This window comes from Dama dama, chromosome 6 (assembly GCF_033118175.1).
Source record: "Dama dama isolate Ldn47 chromosome 6, ASM3311817v1, whole genome shotgun sequence".
In the NCBI taxonomy this organism is placed as follows: domain Eukaryota; kingdom Metazoa; phylum Chordata; class Mammalia; order Artiodactyla; family Cervidae; genus Dama; species Dama dama.
Window position 1 is genome coordinate 28,577,654 of NC_083686.1, and position 22,274 is coordinate 28,599,927.

At 38.8% G+C, this 22,274-nt stretch overlaps 1 protein-coding gene across 2 annotated transcripts in view; it reads left to right on the forward strand.

Moving 5' to 3' along the window:
• Positions 1–22,274, forward strand: part of ADAMTS3 (ADAM metallopeptidase with thrombospondin type 1 motif 3) — a 277,278-nt gene that overhangs the window by 125,178 nt on the left and 129,826 nt on the right. For both annotated transcript variants that reach the window (XM_061145817.1, XM_061145818.1), the window contains one exon: positions 20,524–20,680. In XM_061145817.1, the coding sequence (XP_061001800.1) occupies positions 20,524–20,680 (157 nt within the window). The remainder of the gene's footprint in view (positions 1–20,523; positions 20,681–22,274) is intronic.

Sequence of the window (22,274 nt, forward strand, 5' to 3'; positions counted from 1 at the left end):
TCCAAAGACTTGGGCTGTTACTTGGGTGCCAATCCACGGCCTCTTCTTGTGGCTCGGGTCTTATGGTGCGGCAGCTGGATCTGAGAGGAAGCATCTGGAAAGAGAGTGCTATATGAGAATGAGGCAGAAGCTTCAAGATATCTTCCAAACTAGGCTCAGAAATCACTCAATGACACCTCCACCACATTGTTTTCATTACAAGTGAATCAGGGTTGAGTTTCAGGGAGGGCAATTAAAATTTTCCTCTAGATGGGAGTGTGGTGAAGTCACACTGAGGAAAGCAATGTGGAATGAGAGACTGTGTTGTGGACCATCTTTGGAAATTAAATCTACCGCATTGACCTGTATCTGATTCATAGGATTTCCTCTGTTTAACTCAATGCGATTGAAGTGCCCTGCAGCCTTGTTAGACAAAGTGTCATCCAAAGACCAGAAGCGTCCACATCCCCTGGGAGTTTTTTCAAAATATAGAATCTCAGACCACTCAGTTAGAATCTATATTGACAAGATCCCCAGCTGACTCATTTATACTTTAAAGTTTGAGAAATACTGCTGTGTGAGGCAATGACCATGATCCAACTTGCCAATATCCACCTAATGGCAGAAAAATATCAAGTGCTGAAAGAATACTTGAAGTGATCCAGATTGAATTCCTATTTGCAGGCAGCATTTCGGTGCTTTAGATTATACTTGTCATTACTAATTTTAATTTTATTGCTGTTAATTGTGAGTTAGCTTACCTTTTTAGGAACAGTAAATATATCTTCAATATATATCCCCCAAATTTAGTACAATGCACAAAGCTAGCTAAAATAAGTACTAATCATTAATCTCTTTGACTTAAGAAGATTTGGAATGGCTATGTAGTTTGGTATTTCTTTTTATGTTAAGTGTGTGTGTTAGACACTCAGTCATGTCCGACTCTTTGTGACCTCATGGACTGTAGCCATCCAGGCTTCTCTAGCCATGGAATTCTCCAGGCAAGAATACTGGGGTGGGTTGGCATTTCCTCCTCCAGCAGATCTTCCCAACCCAGGGATCGAACCCAGGTCTCCTGTATTGCAGGCAGATTCTTTACCGTCTGAGTCACCAGGAAGCTATAATGTTATAATGCTATTTTGAATAATTTCCAAGATCAAAACTTTACGTGCTTTTGGATTTAACATTCCTCTTAAACTATTTTTAGTTGTTGGAATTTACAAAGCTTTTTCTTTCTTGTGACAGCTGTTAGTATATGTATATTTTCTACTAAATGAATGACTGTGATTCTTAATTTTTCTTTTAACTATGAAGATAGTCTGACTCATTCTTCAAACTGTTAAAAACTTGGGATAAATATACATATTTTATTAATATCTTCAGTAGATGACTATTATGTAGAGTTCAATTGCTAGATTCCATTTAGTCATGTTTTCTTTAAATAGTCTTCTTAAAATTTGTTTTAGCATAAGGGAATAAACATCCCCAAACTAATTTTGGTTGGCACATTATTTTTAAGCAGTTTTTCTCAAACTATAATTTCCATACTAACACTATTTGCAGCATTTTTTAAAAAGTGCTTGTTAAAATTGCAGATTTCTGATCTGCATCCCAGTCCTTTTGAATCAGACTCTCCAGAGTTGAAACATGGAAAAATCTCTGAGGTTCGGACCTAATTTCTTTGCCACACTAAAGTTTGTGACCTACTTTATATTAATCTAATCATCATTTCAAGTTATTTATCATGGGAATAAACGGGTCTTGGGATATTGGCAGAGAACAGCTTTTCAAACACACATCTTTCCTGGGAGCTCTACCCTTGGAAGATAATTTAATTGGAAGTCATTTTCGTGATTAATCTAGTAAAACTCTTGTATTTTTCAGATAATGAAACTGAGTGCTACAGAACTTAAATGACTTTTCAAAAGTCATATTAGTTAGTAGCAAACCTCTGATCAGAACCTACATCTTGTGTGAACCAAGTGAGATTCCTCCTTTATGCTCTCTAAGCTAGGATTGCTTAATCTTCAAGCCTGTCAGTTAGGTATGTTCAGTTCAGTTCAGTTCAGTTGCTCAGTCATGTCTGACTCTTTGTGACCCCATGGACTGCAGCATGCCATCCAACCATCTCATCCTCTGTCGTCCCCTTCTCCTCCTGCCTTCAGTCTTTCCCAGCATCAGGGTCTTTTCCAATGAGTTAGTAGTTTGCATCATGTGCCAAAGTATTGGAGTTTCTGCTTCAGCATCAGCCCCTCCAGTGAATATTCAGGACTGATTTCCTTTAGGATGGACTGGTTGGATCTCCTTGCAGTCCAAGGGACTCTCAAGAGTCTTCTGCAACACCACTGTTCAAAAACATCAATTCTTCAGTGCTCAGCTTTCTTGATAGTCCAACTCCCATATCCATACATGACTACTAGAAAAACCAAAGCTTTGACTAGATGGACCTTTGCTGGCAAAGTAACATCTCTGCTTTTTAATATGCTGTCTAGGTTTGTCATAACTTTCCTTCCAAGGAGTAAGCGTCTTTTAATTTCATGGCCGCAGTCACCATCTGCAGTGATTTTGGAGCCCCCCAAAATAAAGTCTGTCACTGTTTCCCCATCTATTTTCCATTAAGTGATGGGGCCAGATGCCATGATCTTAGTTTTCTGAATGTTGAGTTTTAGGCCAATTTTTTCACTTTCTTCTTTTACCTTCATCAAGAGGCTCTCTAGTTCTTCTTCGCTTTCTGCCATAAGAGTGGTGCCATGTGCATATCTGAGGTTATTGATATTTGTCCTGGCACTCTTGATTCCAGCTTGAGCTTCATCCAGCCCAGCGTTTCTCATGAAGTACTCTGCATATAAGTTAAATAAGCAGGGTGACAATACACAGCCTTGACATACTCCTTTTCCTATTTGGAACCAGTCTGTTGTTCCATGTCCAGTTCTAACTGTTGCTTCCTGAACTGCATACAGATTTCTCAGGAGGCAGATCAGGTAGTCTGGTATTCCCATCTCTTTCAGAATTTTCCACAGTTTATTGTGATCCACACAGCTAAAGGCTTTGGCATAGTCAATAAAACAAAAGTAGATGTTTTTCTGGAACTCTCTTGCTTTTTCGATGATCCAGCGGATGTTGGCAATTTGATCTCTGGTTCCTCCACCTTTTCTAAATCCAGCTTGAACATCTGGAAGTTCATGGTTCACATACTGTTGAAGCCTGGCTTGGAAACTTTTGAGCATTACTTTGCTAGCGTGTGAGATGAGTGCAATTGTACGGTAGTTTGAGCATTCTTTGGCATTGCCTTTCTTTGGGATTGAAATGAAAACTTAGTTTTTCCATGCTTGTGGCCACTGCTGAGTTTCCAAATTTGTTGGCGTGTTGAGTGAAGCACTTTCACAGCATCATCTTTTAGGATTTGAAACAGCTCAATTGGAATTCTATCACCTCTACTAACTTTGTTTGTAGTGATGCTTCCTAAGGCCCACTTCACTTCACATTCCAGGATGTCTGGCTCTAGGTGAGTGATCATACCATCATGATTATTTGGGTCATGAAGGTCATTTTTGTATAGTTAGCTATGTTACAAGATCACAAAGTCTTGAGCATTTGATCAGGAGGGATCGACTGGTTTTCTGAATTGGTTCGCAGTCTTTGATGCTTTTAGTCATCTAATTTAAGTTTTTTCTAAGTGATTCTTTTGTACGTACTTATAAATCTCTTCATGACTTGGGGAAATCACTCGATAAAATGCATTTACATTAAAAACTCAACATGAAAAACCAAATCAGATGGAGTAGGGATGAATTCTCTTTATGAAAAAGAACAAAAGTTTTCTTTAAAGGAATGAAGTATTTATATGCCATAAACTCCACAGATGTTAGATGCTTATGAAAATCATTTTACTAGATATTTTTAAGACTTTCTGAAATTTGTAGTAGGGGGACTCCCTCCCTGCATCCATCTCCAGATTCAGTCTCCTTCACTCCCTCTTCCTCTTCTTCACTTTTGTGTCCCATCCTTTCCCTCTGGGATTGTACAAGCATAGTAGCTATGGGTAAGCCATTGTACACATGATCTCTTTTTAGGATGTTCAGTCATTAAAATGACTTTTAAACTGCAAAAGGTACTTAAGAGCATTGCACAATTTCAGTTTTTCAGTTTTATGCTTCCATCCGCGAAAGATAATATCAACTGTATTTTCTGTGCCTTAACATTTGGGGATATTTTACCTTTATACATATTTAGCAACAAATTTATCATTTATCATGACTGTTGAGGCATATCTATATCAGGCACATATTACTGGAGATGGAGAAAGGCCTAGTGTGGATTTTTCCTGTATAGTGAATGGTACAAGGACTTCTCAGAAGTTCTTACTGTTTCTCTGCCTCTTGCTTATGTACATTGTCTCACTTTGCTTTGGAGTCGAAAGCTTGATTGAACTAATGTCTCTTCTTTTTTTTTTTTCATTAAATTATTTTTTTGCTCTTTTGTTCCCCTCTTATTGGCTGCTTTGATTCAGTTTTGTTGCTGTTGATACTGGTTTTTTTTCTTTTTTAAAAAATTAATTTATTTATTTTAATTGTAGGCTAATTACTTTACAGTATTGTAGTGGTTTTTGCCATCCATTGACATGAATCAGCCATGGGTGTACATGTGTTCCCCATACTGAACCCCCCTCCCACCTCCCTCCCCATCCCATCCCTCTGGGTCATCCCAGTGCACCAGCCCTGAGCCCCCTGTCTCATGCATCCAACCTGGACTGGCGATCTGTTTCACATATGATAATATACATGTTTCAATGCTGTTTGGTTTGCTTTATGTTTTATAAAGAGCAATGAGAGAAAATAACAGAAAATATGCTGTTTTGGTTCACATAAGTCCTCTGCCAATATTATTGAGGTTATAGCTTGGATGTGTGTATTTATTAATATAGATGGAATCCCTCCCTATACAAAATCCAAATTAAACATAAAAGCTTTGAATGTTTATATTTTATATTGTACACCACAAATCATTAGGAAATTAGAGGAAAGTAGGATTTAGAGTTATAAGCTGTCACATTTTGTGAAAAATAATAAAAATAATTTATCCTTAATTTTTCAAGAATACTCAGATGTTTGTGAAACATTGAATAATGCTAAATAAACATTGTTAATACATTTAATCCTATAATTTACACATTTTCAGAAAAATGTGTTCTTGTTTCAAATTGAGCCATCATGTCTTAGTTTTACCTTGCAGTATATAGTCTTGTACTTTAACTTAACAAGTACCTACCTCCTTCAATATGATAAACATATGCATTTATATGCATTCACACAGTAAAATATTGAAAACAGAAGGAAAAACAAGAACAGGAAAATTAATGTCCAAAAAATTTCAGTATCCATGGTTTCATGACACAAGATCGTCTTAAAGAGAGAATACAAATTTGACTCTGAGTTTTCTCACAGATATTGGTTAATTACATAATATAAAGTGTTGGTCAAATAAAAATGAACTAAATCTGTTTCTATTACTAAAATCTGAGATTTTTTGTTTCCCTGGATTTTCACATAGCAAACAGAGTGTAGGATATTGAGAGAGATCTTCAACAACAAACATACTGTTATTAGACAGTGAGCTTCTTAGGACCCTTTTGTATAATCTCCTTCTTCATAGGGTGATGTTTTAGCACTTTACATAGCTGATTAAAAACAGTCTTATTAAGGGGCCCGAACAATGGTGGTCTGGCTTAATGGAGGAAAGGACTGGTGATGGAAATGATAAAAAAAAAAGCTATTTGACTAGATGTATAGAAAATCCTTTCACCTTCAGGAAATCTTCCTAGAATTGTATTTCTTGCAACCTAGATTTTGATAAAAATCAGACAGTAGAGGGTTGGAGGTTATGCTGTCCTATTAAGGAACTGACATGGTGATGTCAGTGTCTAATGTCACTGGTTAAAGTTAGACCCATTTGCTGTAGCAATTAACTGAATCAAGATGAATTAATTGAGTACAGATTATTGAGTCAAATAGGAGTTTTTTTAAGGACTCCAATTATAACACCTGTCTGACTGGAGAATCTACTCCTTTCATGAAAAAGATTCTGCAAGCGTTCATTTAGTGTCAAATCAGTTTGCAGAGGATTATGTTAGATGCTGTTGAGATTCAGCATCCAGAAGGATTATTGTTAAATGAAATGCCAGCCAAACCCAAAAATGAATGTTGAATTTGATTACATTTATATTTTAGTGCAGCTGACATCTTATTCAACATCTCTTACTTCCCCCGTACTAGCACAGTTAACATAAATAATTATAGTAAAAGATTGACAGTGATAAGTACCATAGAAATACAGATACAATACGGGGAGTCCAAAATTAATAAAGATTACTTTCGACTTTCGAATAAGGGAAGGCTTTATAGTAACCAATGGCATGGTTTGGGGTTTATATTAGCTATTTCTTAATCTTCATAAGCTCTATCCAAGTGCATCCCAAATAATAAGCTTTATTATGTAAATAAATCATGCTTTTAACAATTACAGCTGTGTTATTTCTCCTTATTCTCTTTTCCATCCTTTCTCAGATATTTTGCCTACTCTAGGAATTTGGAGGATGACATTGAAATACTTCCTGAAATTCAGGAAAAGTGTTGAAATCATGTTCATATAATATCTGTCCATTCTAATGATAAAATGGAATTAGGCAACATGCTTTATTGATATAGGGATAGAGTAGATATTGGAGGAAGCAACATAGTCAAATGGTAAATCTCAAAATGTGTTTTTATGAACCTTCGTGAGCTAAGATGGACTTGTTGTACCACTAAGGTATAATGATAGTCTTTCTTAAATATTACATCTGCATTTATTCTCTCTTGCATACATACACAACATGAATATAAATTTTTCTCAATGTTCTTCTAGACATCTAAAACTAAACTAAGTTTAATTAAAGTAGTTCAATTAAAACAAACCAGACATTTAAAACATCACTACTTTCCTATATATGACCTAGTTTAAGATTGTAACCAGTTTAGCACAAAATAATGGGTATTTAGTTAGCTTCAGCTTCAATTACGTATCACATTATTTGGTATATATTTCCTGGAACTCTAAAAAAGCTGCCTAGCTCTCCTCTCCTTTCTTCATAGAGTTGAGAATCATTGCATTAAAGCAGCATTTAGGTGTCACAGCTGAAAATAGAAGGTTTCCATAGCAGAAGATTTTTAGAATATCTGGCACAGAATTTTCAAAAAACCTTAGTAAATTTTGTTTAAATTCTTCTTTAGAAGTCTTTTATATTGATTTTCATTTTAAACCAAGTTGAACACAATTTAGTCTTTTCTTAGTGACTGCTGTTTATTGTTGTCGATATATAAGGACTAGAGTTTCACATTTGTAGTTAAGTCTGTATGGTTTGCAAAGGGGATTCATGGACATTATCTCAGCTGAAACTCCTTGGACCTCACACCCCTTACTTTTGTTTGCTATTTGCATTTTGATGAGGATTAGGAAACCATCTAACTTGGTTTAGTGGAATTGGGTGTCAGATATGACTGCAAGGACCTCATCTAGTGAATGAGGAGGGTGGCCTTTATGATGGCTGTTTCCATGCTCAGAAGCTATTATTAAGCTATTGGCTTAATTCTGTATTCTTGGCAGTGTTTGAGCTGAGTGATGTAGCTGGAAGAGGTGACCAGATGACAGAGTAATTATGCAGCTGGCTTTTAGCATGGATCATTGTTTTATAAATAGCCTCTCTACATTGATGTCAAAGGAATTGTGTGAAGATTAAAATTTAATAAAATATGTTTAATTTCATGCTGTACTAAATATAGTAGATATTTTAAAAATTTATGTGTGTTAAATTTTGGAAAATAGTTTGAGAAATACCTTAAATATTTCCTGTATTGCTATATAAGATCACAGAAGGGTAGATGTGGAGGTTTTGTGTCATAAAGGGAAATTTATGAAATGTTGCCTTGATACCATACTTCCCAGGTGGCGCTTGTGTTAAAGAATCTGCTTGCCAGTTCAGGAGACACAAGAGACATGGGTTCAGTCGCTGGGTCGAGAAGATCCTCCGGAGTAAGAAATGTCACCCCACTCCAGTATTCTTGCCTGGAAAATTCCATGGGCAAAGGAACTGAAGGCTATAGTTCATGGGGCCTCAAATAGTCGAACTTGACTGAGCAAATGAGCACACACCATACATAAATTAAATAACATTTAAGATACATAAGAAATTATTGCATCTGTTTCAACAGAATCTTTCAGGGACATATGTAATCTCATGTGTGACATTTCTAAGTTTAAAAGTTGTAAATTTCTGGCAGCATTGTAAGCAAGACCAATACTTAGAATGTCATAGTTTGAAACTGCCTAATTTTATACTTGAATTTTATTCCTTTAAATCACTCCACTGTATCCTGTGAAATAAAATTGTGAGGACCGAGAGCAGGAGTGTGAGTTATTTAATATTAGGGTGCAACAATTCATGGTCTTTGAGCTTCCAAATATATTTGTTGAATGCCTGACTACCTAAATGAATATCTTATGGATAAAAGAATCTTTACTGCTTAACTATGAGTACTGATGATTTTTTGCATGGGTGAGTCTTGTCTAAAAACATGAGATTTTTTTCCCCCTTTAATTGAAGTACAGTTCATTTATGATACTGTGTAGATTATATTCTATTGTAGGTTATTATAAGATATTGACTATAATTTCCTCTGCTATACAGTACATCCTCATTGCTTATCTATTTTGCATATAGTAGTTTGTATCTGTTTGTATCCTTACTTCTAACTTGACCCTTTTCCCCTTCTCTCCTTTGGGAAGCGTAAGTTTTTTTCTTCTATGTCTGTGAGTCTGTTTCTTTTTTGTGTATAGATTCAGTTGTCTCATTTTTTATATTCCACATATAAGTTATATCATATAGCATTTGTCTTTCTCTGTCAGACTTATTTCACTGAGCATAATATTCTCTAAGTCCATCCATGCTAAAAATGTCAGTATATATCAGTATTTTATTCTTTTTTATGGCAGAGTAATATTCCATTGCACATAAACACACATATATTTTCCATCTTTTAGTCGCTCCATTTTTGGTAACTGCTGAGGAAGAAAAATCCATATGATGTGGTGGGAAGAGCAGGCTGAGAATCTACTTATAATGGCTCTCAACAGTCTAGGATCTGAAATATATGTGGCTTTACCACCTGGTCCTTTCATAACTCATTGTAGTATCTCTTCAGCCCCCACTACTCCATCACTTTTGTTTCTCTAGTTTCCTTTTCACAGCCTTCATCTTTTGTGTCCTCTTCACTGCAGTTGCTTTGATGTTGAGGAAATTTCTATTTTGATGCCCATGACACACTACTCAGTTTTCCTCCCCCCTCTCTTGCCATTTTTAAAATTTTCCTTCTAAGATGTTTTATTTTCACTTGTCCACTTTTTTTTTTTTTTTTTAAATTTTAATTTTTTTTTAATTTTTTAAAATAAGAAAAAATAAATAAATAAATGAATCAGCCATGGATTTACATGTATTCCCAATCCCGATCACTTGTCCACTTTTTACATTAATCTCCTCTCCCAGTGTCCGTCAAATACTAGGCACCTGCTTCAAGCCAAGCTCTGTTCTGGGTCTTGAGATACAGCAGTGAGTTTGACACAGTCTATGCTTATTGAAGTTTGTGTCCCAAAAGGATGACAGACACTCATGTAGGTAATTGAGGTAATGCCTCAAAAAGAAAAAGGCTAGGATAGAGAAAGAAGGGGAAGCTAATTTATGTAGGTGGGGAAAGTGCTTGTAGGGGTGGGAGCAGTAGGGTTAGGGGCCATATTGCTAGAGCAAAAAGAGCAAGATGAGAAGTGTTAGGAGAAGCAAAACAAATAGAGAATTTCAGGCCATATAAGACCTTGTAGACCATGGTCCTGAGTTCAGATCTTAGGAATTTCCTGTATAGTAATATTCTGGAGTTCTGTGAACTTTCCCCAAGATTTGCTGTTGGCTCTCCCTCAGATCTCTTTATGAACTTTTCCTGTTCATTTTTTCCCCAGCAGTTTTAGCTATTGCCTTTGAGAAAGTATCCCATTTCCAATATATTTGTGGCCATGGCAATTTTTCTGAATAAAAATTCTGCATCTCTCCTTTGCATGTTGGGTATCTTCACCCTTATCGCAAGTGAACATGCTTAATGAACTGGTCATCTTCCTGCCTTTCTAATCAGCTTTCTCCTTTAGATTTTCTATTTCTGTGAGCAAAAGCATTAATTTCCTAGTCACCCAACTTCAAAAGTTTGGAGATTGCACCTTCCTCCATTCCTTTATCTTTGCTTCTCATTTTGTCATCCAGTATTTATTGAGCAGCTAGTTTGTGCCAGGCACTGTTTTAGGCACTTGAGATACAGAATGAACAGAACAGACTGAAAGTAAATTCCTGACAATCAGGATATTGCTGGGGCATTGACAGTGAACAAGGAACATGATAAATGGTAGGTTAGCTGGTGCATCAGAAAGCAGTGAGTGCAATGGAAAAGATGGGCAGGGTAAGAGTTTTTGGGGTGCTGGGTGGGGGAAGCAGGGTGTGCATTACTTAGGTAAAGGAGGTGAAGGAGTTAGACATGTGAAATTCCAGGGGGAGAAAGATTTCAGGAAGGGAAAATACAAGTGGAAGTGCCTTTCCAGTGTAAAGGCCTTAACAAAGGCCCCTACCTGGGGCATTAGGGATCAGCAGGGAGCCCGTTGTGGCTACAGTGGAACCAGCAAGGGCAAGAGTAAAGAGATGAGGCCCAGGAGATGGTGGTGCCAAGAATGGGCATCTTGAGAACTTTGATTATTAATATGCATGGCATGGGTATCCTTGGAAGGTTTTGCTTTTTTAAAAATTATTTCTTTATTTGACTCTACTGGGTCTTAGTTGCAGCCTGTGAACTCCGAACTCTTAGTTGTGACATGTGGGAACCTGGGTCCCCTGCACTGAGATCATGGAGTCTTAGCCACTAGACTACCAGGGAAGCCCCCCTTGGAAGATTTTAAGCAGAGGAAGCTTCCACGTTAACAGGTGACCAAGTATTTATTTTTTCCTGTAGTCACTCTTGACTTTATTCCTTTTTTCTTTCTCTTTCCCCTTTTCTCTTCCCATTGCCACTTCTGCCACCTGCACTTTTAGCCTCATGCTTGCTTGTTTTCTAGTCTTTCTTCCATCTGGAACTTAATCCTCAGATGAATCTTAAAACACCACTTCATGGGGCTTCATGGTGGCTCAGTGTTAAGGAGTCTGCTTACCAGTGCAGGAGACACAAGATCAATCCCTGATCTGGGAAGATCCCACATGTGGTGAAACTCCTAAGCCTTTGTGCCACAGCTATTGAGCCTGTGCTTGAGAGCCTGCAAGCCACAACTACCGAGCCCAAATGCAGCAGGTACTGAAGCCTTTGTGCCCTAAAGGCCGAGTTCCACAGCAAGAGAAGCCCACACATGGCAATTACAGAGTAGCCCCCCCCTCTCCACAACTACAAAAAAACACTTGCACAACAACAAAGACCCAACACAGACAAAAATAATAAATAAATAAAAATTATTTTTACAATCCCACTTCCTTTTACCCCATCTGATCAACCTTAGTTGTTCTCCATGCTACAAGTTAAAAATTCAAATACAAGGTGACACAAATCTTCCGTAACCCGTTTCCCAGAGCTGCCCTGCACAGACTCTGCTCTGAATGAGCAGGGTACCCACTGCCCTCAATCATGTGTTGGGGTTTTGCACTTCACAACCTTTGTTCAGGCCTGAACTGTCTCACTTCTAACGCCTTCTCTCACACCGCCAGCATAGCAATCTTCCCACATTTTGAAGACCACCAAGAACCTCTAAAAATTCTCCATCCCCCCGCTTTACCTTGCATTCATGTCATTTTTCATCAAAAATGTATTGAAGGCATATTTTGTGTGGCCGTTGTGCTGGCACTTAGGAAGACAAAGGTGACTTAAGAAACGTAAGTCCCCTTCAGGAGCTGACAGTGCTGTGGGCTTAGTCGCTCAGTCACGTCCGACTCTTTGTGATCCCATGGACTGTAGCCTGCCAGCCATCTCTGTCCATGGGGATTCTCTAGGCAAGAATACTGGAGTGGGCTGCCATGCCCTCCAGGGGATTGTCTGAACCCAGAGATCGAATCCAGGTCTCCCACATTGCAGGCGGATTCTTTATCATCTGGGCCAGCAGGGAAGCCCAACGGTGCCATGAGGGAGACAGAAAATAATAAAGGTAACACTTAGGTGAGTCAACCTGGGATTTGTGTTAAGGGCTGTGAGAGAAAATACATGGCTCTTTCAGACGAATTGGCTAAAAGATAGACCCTAATTTACATGGGGATACCTAATCTATATGTGGGTGAGGAAGTCAGAAAATAATTTCTAAGGAAGTAACATTTAAACTGTGATCATGGTGCATTCACGTTTGTACTCAGTCATGTCCGACTCTCTGCAACCCCTTAGACTGTAGCCTGCCAAGCTCCTCTGTCCATGAAATTTTTCAGGCAAAAATGCTAGAGTGGGTTGCCATTTCTGATTCCAGTGGAGCTTCCCCACCCAGGGATCAAACTCATGTCTGTTGCATCACCTGCATTTAAACTGAGACCTGGAGAATAAAACACAGCCAGCTAAGGGAAGCATGGCATGGTGGGAGAGGAACCTTCTAAATAGAACCAACAACGTCTCAAAGGTCTGAGGCCATAAAGAGCGTGGGAATATCAAAAAGAAGAGTGAGACTGAACACAGGCCGCTCAGGCTGGGGCACTGGAAATACGGGAACAGGGGCGGTGCTTGGGGGTGCGTAGGCAGGGCTGGGGTGATACAGGCCTTGAAGGAGTGTGGATTTAAGTGCAGTGGGAAGCCACTGAAGTGTTTCATGCGAAGAAGTGACATGATCTTATCTGAGCTTGAGACGGCCACCTGTTCATCAGAATCCATTGTCTTTCCTCCCTGGGCACGCAGCCAGATTCCGTTTCCTGACTTTCTTTGCAATTGTCTGTGAGCCAGCCGTGCGACTGTATCCTGCCCGTGGAAGTAAGCGGTACCGGTGACATGACCAGGGCTAGCTCAGAAATATCTTCCATGGCAGCCTCCTTCTGCTGTTCCCCCTTCTGACTGGGCAAACACGGCAGCCCAAATTGAAATGGCAGATCACCATCAGTCTGGACACCCACATGGCTTGTGGGGCAAACACCGCCCCCCCCCCCCCACCCCCGCCTTGGCTGACCTAGAAATACTCTGAGCTTCTGTGTTAGCAGGAAGGCAACACCTGATGTTTACATAGTCTGTCCATGTTTATCACATTCTAGCCTGGCTAAAATAATACCATACTTTGAAATAGTAATTTTTGACTGCTGTGCTACATGGAAAAGTGAGACAGTGTGAACAATAACAATGGCCAACATGAAATCCCCATAGGCATTCGGGTGACTTCAGCTGAAATTAGATTTTGGGTGGAAAATCAAGAGTTCCTTTGACAGTTGGCTTGTGGGCAAAGAATTTCCCCGATTTGACTTTCAACTGCCGTTATCATTTACTGCCTGGACTTTTCATAATATACATCACTGAATACCTTTAGGCATATATTTCATTTATTTGGCTAGATTGCCCTCAGCTGGAGGGTAGGTGAACCATGTCTTTGAGAATTTTTATTTTACTAAGGTATCCAGTAGAGTGGTTTAGATAAGATTTTTTTATTTTTCATTAAACTTTGCTTACATGATGAATAAAAGGGTAGGCTGTCACTAAATGGGAAGGAAATCCAAAAAAGAGGGGATATATGTATTTGTATAGTTGATTCACTTTGCTATAGAGTAGAAACTAATTCAATGTTGTAAAGCAACTATATTCTAATGAAAAAAATTTTTTAAGAAGGCAGGCTCTCAGATTTCCTGTCCTTGGAGTTATCAGAGGTTATGTGATCCAGCTTTTGCCTTGCCAATGACACTGCCTCAACCTCATTTAAATTTTCATTGTCTTCTAAGGGGGAGGGTTAGATGTTTTAAATTATACCTGTTACCTAGTGGAGAAAGTAACATCATGGGGCCTGAGATTTTAACATTTCCAATAGGAGGTATGTAGAAATGATTTTTAATGGCATGTGGGCTAATCCTCCTGCTTTCTCCATGGCTTTCAAGTGTCCCCAGTAGTCATTGCCCATTGCTAAGAGGTTGCTGGCTGTTTAGTGACCACTGTTTCCACTCAGGTTTAGGCACTCATCTGGAGAATCGTTATGATCTATGGAACGTCTCACAATAGAAGGCAATTTCTGTAATCCAAATGAGCAGTGATGAGGTCTGTAACTAAGGAAGTGGCAGTGTAAATAGATGGGAAAAGAATGGAAGAGAATTTACAGAACACTGACTGAATGGATTTAGGGCAAAAAAAAAAAAAAAAGACTTGAATGAAGAGAAATACTGTTTTTTTTTTCATTTATTTTTATTAGTTGGAGGCTAATCACTTAAAGTACTGCAGTGGGTCTTGTCATACATTGACATGAATCAGCCATGGATTTACATGTATAAAAAAAAAAAGAGAGAAATACTGATAAACTTCAATCTGTAGACTTTGATATACAACAGACCTGTGTTTCCATGATAAAACTGGTTAACACTGCCTCCCATCAACAGATAGCGTTAGTAATGAGGCTGGACATTTCAGCCTTGGATGTGGTCCTGTTAGTTAACTTTTTATATGTTTACTATGTTTATGCTTAGTTTGCATGTGTTTTATGAACATTATCCCTGGTGGCTCAGATGGAAAAGAGTCTGCCCACAATGTAGGAGACCTGAGTTCGATCCCTGGGTTAGAAAGATCCCCTGGAGAAGGAAATGGCAACCCACTCCAGTATTCTTGCCTGGAAAATCCCGTGAACGGAGGAGCCTGGGGGACTGTACTCCACAGGGTCGCAAAGAGTCGGACACGACTGAGTGACTTCACTTTCACTGTCTATGAGCACTATTAACCCATCCATGAGTGAACAGGGCAAAAAACTGATTTCAAAATTACTGGGGAAAAGAGATTTAAGAATATGACATTAATGCTAAAGAGATTAAATCAAAAATTGAAAAGCATGAGAAAGATGTTGGAAATTGTGTTTGTAGAGGAGATGAATCCATTAACAAGAGGAACAACTCTGAAGGGTCAAGATCTAATCAGGCCGCTTGTGAAAAAAAGCATTTTTTTCCATAGAGCACTAGGGGAAAAGTAATTGACCAGGTATTGGAGTTGTGTCTGGAAGATCAACATTACTACTGAATACCCACTAGCTCAATGTTCTTTGTAGTGAAAGGGTAGACCTTTTTTCAAAAGGGCAAAACTAACCACCGTGAAAAAGCTGTAGTGATATTTCCTTGTAAAGGTGACATAGATTCAAAGGCTGTTTGGACGTGCACAGTAGTTAGGGGGAAGTAGAGATGGCACGTGGAGACATCAGAGCTTCTGAGAATGCCCTCTGAGGCTTCCATAGAGGGAGTGGGGGAGAGAGTGCATCTGGTAGGAGAAGACAGAATAGAAAGTGGGGACAGATGTGAGTGCAACAGAAAAGCAGTAGTCATGGGCATATTTGCTGAAAACAGACGCTATGGGGCGAGGTTTACCTACACTTCATGTCTGTGTTGCTTGACACGGAGCAGTAGGGCCATTAGACCATCAGTTAGAAGGGGTGGGAATCATCCTCCCTTCCCCTTGCCTACATTCCATGAGAGTGAGTGGCCTCACATTTGAAAATATAAAATAAGAGCCTCAGAAGAAGAATATGACTTAGATCTGATCAATATTTTCACATAATTACAATTCCATATTAATACAGTATTTTTTCAACTTTGTTTTCAAATAAATGTAGTGCTATTTAAATTGACATTCCATATTAGTGCATGTAATGTTAATTTAATATTCATTATATTAGTCTATGTAATGTTAGATTTTATTAGACTGATTGTATTCTTTGTAGCCAAAGACAGAGAAGCTCTATACAGTCACCAAATCAAGACCAGAAGTTGACTGTGGCTCAGATCATGAACTCCTTATTGCAAAATTTAGACTTAAATTGAAGAAAGTAGGGAAAACCACTAGGCCATTCAGGTATGATCTAAATCAAAATCCCTTATGATTATACAGTGAAAGTGACAAATAGTTACAAGGGATTAGGTCTGATAGACAGAGTGCAGAAGAACTATGGACAGAGGTTCACAACATTGTACAGGAGGTAGTGATCAAAACCATCCCCGAGAACAGTCTTTTGGACTCTGTGGGAGAGGACGAGGGTGGGATGATATGGGAGAATGGCACTGAAACGTGTAAATTAGCGTATGTGAAATGAATCGCCACTCCAGGTTTGATGCATGAGACAGGGTGCTCAGGGCTGGTGCACTGGGATGACCCAGAGCGATGGGATGGGGAGGGAGGTGGGAAGGGGGCTCGGGATGGGGAACACATGTACACCCGTGGCGGATTCAGGTCAATGGATGGCAAAACCACTACAATATTGTAAAGTAAAATAAATAAAAAAATAAAACTGGAAAAGAAAAAAAACATCCCCAAGAAAAAGAAGTGAAAAAAAGGTGAAATGATTATCTTAGTAGGCCTTACAAATAGCTGAGAAAAGAAGAGAAGGGAAAGGCAAAGGAGAAAAGGGAAGATATACCTGTCTGAATGCAGAGTTCCAAAGAATAGCAAGGAGAGATAAGAAAACCTTCCTCAGTGATCGGTGCAAAGAAATAGAGGAAGGCAATAGAATGGGAAAGACTAGAGATCTCTTCAAGAAAATTAGAGATACCAAGGGAACATTTCATGCAAAGATGGGCACAATAAAGGGCAAAAATGATGTGGACCTAACAGAAACAGAAGATATTAAGAAGAGGTGGCAAGAATACACAGAAGAACCGTACAAAAGAGATCTTAATGACCCCGATAACCATGATGGTGTGATCACTCACCTAGAGACAGACATCCTGGAATGTGAAGTGAAGTGGGCCTTAGGAAGCATCACTATGAACAAAGCTAGTAGAGGTGATGGAATTCCAGCTGAGCTATTTCAAATCCTAAAAGGTGATGCTGTGAAAGTGCTGCACTCAATATGGCAGCAAATTTGGAAAACTAAGCAGTGGCCACAGGAATAGAAAAGGTCAGTTTTCATTCCAGTCCCAAACAAAGGCAATGCCAAAGAATGTTCAAACTACCGTACAATCGCACTCATCTCACATGCTAGGAAAGTCATGCTTAAAATTCTCCAAGCTAGGTTTCAACAGTACATGAATGAAGAATTCTATACATTCAAGCTGGATTTAGAAAAGGCAGAGGAACCAGAGATCAAATTGCCAACATCTTTTGGATCATAGAAAAAGCAAGGGAATTCCAGACAAACATCTACTTCAGCTTCACTGATGACGCTAAAGCCTTTGACTGTGTGGATCACAACAAACTGGAAAATTCTTAAGGAGATGGGAATACGAGACCACTTTACCTACCTCCTGAGAAACCTGTATGCAGGTCAAGAAGCGACAGTTAGAACTGGGTAAGGAACAATGGACTGGTTCAAAATTTGGGAAGGAGTACATCAAGGCTATATATTGTCACCCTGCTTATTTAACTTATATGTAGAGTTCATCATGTAAAATGCCCAGCTGGGTGAAGCACAAGCTGGAATCAGGTTTGCCAGGAGAACTATCAATAACCTTAGATATGCAGATGACACCACCCTTATGGCAGAAAGTGAAGAGGAACTAAAGAGCCTATTAATGAAAGTGAAAGAGGAGAGTGTAAAAGCTGGCTTAAAATTCAACATTCAAAAATCTAAGATCATGGAATCTGGTCCTATCACTTCATGGCAAATAGATGGGGAAACAATGGAAACAGTGACAGACTTCATTTTCTTGGGCTCCAAAATCATGACTGCTGCTATGAAATTAAAAGATACTTGCTCCTTGGAAGAAAAGCTGTGGCAACCCTAGATAGCATATTAAAAAGCAGAAACATCATTTTTCCAATAAAGGTCCGTTTAGTCAAAGCTATGGTTTTTCCAATAGTCATGTATGGATGTGAGAGTTGGACCACATAGAAGGCTGGGCACTGAAGTATTAATTGACGCTTTTGAACTGTGATGACTCTGGAGTCAGACTCTTGAAGACTCTGGAAAGTCCCTTGGACTGCAAAGAGATCAAACCAGTCAGTCCTGAAAGAATTCAATCCTGAATATTCATTGAAAGGACTGATGCTGAAGCTGAAGCTGAGCTTCCATGCTTTGGCCACCCGATGCAAAGAGCAGACTCATTAGAAAAGACCCTGATGCTGGGAAAGATTGAAGGCAGGAGGAGAAGGGGATGACAGAACGAGATGGTTGGAAGGCATTACTAACTCAATGGACATGAGTTTGAGCATGCTCTGGGAGATGGTGAAGTACAGAAAAGCCTGGCATTCTGCATCCACGGGATCGCAAAGGGTGGGAAGCCAATGAGTAAGCAAACAACAACATTAGTGCATGTGGGACTTGCCTCGTGGCTGAGCCATAAAGAATCTGCCTGCCAATGCAGGAGCCGTGGGTTTGATCCCTGGGTTGGGAAGATCTCCTGGAGAGGGAAATGGTAACCCACTCCAGTATTCTTGCCTGGGAAATCCTATGGACAGAGGAGCCTGGCAGTCTACAATTCATGGGTGGCAAAAGAGTCAGACATGAGTTAGCGACTAAAACAGCAAAATAACAATTAGTGTATGATCTATACAATAGGAATATGAGCTGTAGCTATTTGAACATAATGTGGACTCGATACTTTATGAAGAATAAATTTCAGACAAACTATCATTTCTCTTCAACTGTAGTGAATAGTATAGTCCTGGTGTTTTCTAAATAAATCAAAGATGAAGCAGAGTCATAAAAACACCAGGGAGGTGAAAGGAAGGAATTGAATGTCAGATAACCTTTTCATTCAAAAGGATGAAGCTGGAGAAGGAAAGAAATATGTAAAATCATGAAATTAGATTAATATGGGCAAAATTTGAGCTAGCTCTTCAAATGAATAAATACTAGAAATATAGAATTTCCAATGAAACTGAGGTGAATTAAGGACAGAAGTAACTTTATGTATGGAGTGCCCCATGGAACTCATTCCTCTCATACCATGGTGATATGATGGGAAGATATAAATGGGTTATAAAAATACTTAGCAGCAGTGGACAACAGCCCCACAATGGGTTACTATGGGTAATCAGAGATTTTTCTTGAATTTATGTTCCTGTAAGTTTTTTTTTAGAGATAAAATGCCAAGTAGAATACAGAAATGTGCTTCATTTATTGACTGATGAAATTATATAGATTGTATGGTTTTCTTATTCTTACCCTATGTAAAGCTCTAATTTTGCCTTATGTCCATGTGTGCTAAGTTGCTTCAGCCGTGTCAGACTCTCTGTGACCCCATGGACTATAGCCCAACAGGCTCCTCTGTCCATGGGATTTTCCAGGCAAGAATACTGGAGTAGGTTGCCATGCCCTCCTTCAGAGATCTTCCCTACCCAGGGATCAAACCACATCTCTTATGTCTCCTGCATTGGCAGGTGGGTTCTTTACCAATAGCGCCACCTGGGAAGTCCATTTTACCTTATGGAGGGAAAGAACAAATTAACGAGATGCTGCCAGTCAGGTTCTCTTGCCCCACACTCTCACGCCCTCAAGCCCCATGTTCTGTGAACAGTGACTTTGCAGGGTTGTGTAACGGCTGAGATCCTATAGCACTACACATGCACCTCACGAGGTACTCACTTGGCCTTGGGCTCCTTTGTGTGGTATGCCTGTTATGAACTTCACCATGAAAGCCCCTGGCTGCTGCTGCATCAGGGCTACATTGGAGCGACCCACGGTTATGTTATATGAGGCTATGTTATGGCTACGCTATGGTCATGTTATGGCTGCTGCTATGGCTGCCTCTCTCCTGCCTGCTTCATCAGCCAGGAGAGAGGCTGTGTTATGGCTGCCATGCCAGCCAGGAGGAAATAAATGTGTCTGCAGTTCCTACTCTTCCTTGAGTCTTCGTCCAGCCTCTGATTTCCTGCATCGCCTACCCTGGGTTCAGCAAACAGTATGAACCCCAAGACAACTGGCGTCACAAATAGGATCAGCAACACCTAGGAATATTTTATCCCTACCATATATGAATTTCTACCTTTGAATAACTGATATTTATAGTAGCTTAACCATTTCAATCTGGTGGCTTGGATGGTAAAGAGTCTGCCTGCAATGCAGGAGACAGGGGTTCAATCCCTGAGTTGGGAAGACCCCCTGGAGAAGGGAATGGCAACCCACTCCAGTATTCTTGCCTGGAGAATCCCCTGGACAGAGGAGCATGGTGGGCTACAGTTCTTGGAGTTGCAAAGAGTTGTACACAACTGAGCAACTAACAGTAGCTAATCAGTTTGAATTTATAACCGAAAGTGGAAAGAAAGTTTATTAGTTTTCAAAAATTGTATTCTTACCATTTAAAAAACTAACTGTAAGCTAAAGATGATGTTTCTTTTAACATAACACATTTTATGTTTTCTCTAGGCTGGAATGATAAAAAGTGATAATGATGAGTATTTCATTGAACCCTTGGAAAGAGGTAAGCAGATGGAGGAAGAAAAAGGAAGGATTCATGTTGTCTACAAGAGATCAGCAGTAGAACGGGCTCCCATAGACATGTCCCAAGACTTCCACTACAGAGGTAGGCATCTTTGACAAGCCTCAATGGTTAACTGTGATTCTAAGATATGATGAAAACAACTCTCCCATCAGTTAAGAGAATGTGATAGGCATGTGCCTTTGTATAATGTGGAAGAAGCAAAAGAAGCTTATATTTATAAATTATGAAATATGGCTTGCCATTTTTTAAATGCATAAGAAAAATACGTATTATAGGTATTATTTTATTTCAAGGCATCATTCTCCCAATTTGCTATTTTTTATTTCTTTTAAATTTTCACATTAAAAATGATCTTTTCTCTAGCTTGGGTTAAAATGTCAAAGTGTGTCTTTCAGGATAATCTAAATTATGCATTATTAATTTTATTTTAAAACTTTTAAAATGAGATATATTGACACAGCAAAGAATTGTATTTTATTTGAAGTCCAGCGTGATAGATAACATTTGAAAATAAGAATGCTATTTGATTTCACCTATTTTGCAAAACTTTTTACAATGTAAAAGTGACAATTAGTTGAATGATTCTATCAAATTTTATTTTAAGGTATGCTAGGCCACTAAAGTCAAGTGAATTATTGCCTGTTGAGGTTTTCTGTTTATTTTTTTTAATGAGATTGTAAAGTAACTTGGTATTAAAGAGATGTTTTTATAAGTTTGGTATTGAAATTCCCTTTATGGAAAATAAAGGAATAATGGGAATCTGTTTTTTAACCAAATCTCAAAAAGCCTATACAATTGACCCTTGAACAGCACTGGGGCTGGAGTGTCAACCCTCTTGCCCTTGAAAATCCACGTATGATTTATAGCCTCATCCCTTACATGTGGGTCCTCTGTATCTGAGGTTCCCCATCCTCAGATTCAACCAACTCTGGATTCAACCAACTAGGAATCAGCGGATCATGCAATACGGTAGTATTTACTGTAGAAAAAAATCCACTTAGAAGTGGACCCAGGCAGTTCAAACCCCTGTTGTTCAAGGGTCAACTGTATTTTCTTTTGTAAGGCCAACTTTCTAAATTAAAGGCAATGGAAATTTGCCCTAGGGAAATGTCAGGGATACAGATAATCTTAATTTAGCAGCCATCTGTCTTCTAGATTAATGATGTCTTCTGAGAGCTGTTGCCTAGTTATTAGTCTGAGGTTCAGATGCCACCATCTCCCTTTTATATGTGGCATTAATTGAAATAGTACCATTTAAAATGCATTTAAAATTAACATGGCCTGAAAATTTTTTGAGAGATTTCTGATTTGAAACAATAGGTCTATATTAACAAATGTAGTGCTATGAAATGTGTGTCTATCCCAGGGGGTCACTGTGGTATAATAGGAAGGAAATACACTCTGCAGCTAGAGAGACATAATAATGATAATAATGTCAGTAATAATAATAATGTAAGTAATAGCTCTACAACATAAGTTGTTAGATTAGTAGTTAACATTTTGGAGCCTCAGTTTCTTTATCTGTGAATAGAGATCAAAAATATATATCACACAGTTGTAATAAGTATTAGAAATAATTCACACAGATTGCTGAGTGTAACCCTCAGCAATAATGGGTCCTGAATCAATGTTAGCTGTGGTAATTATTATTAATTATTGATATTAATTATTTTGT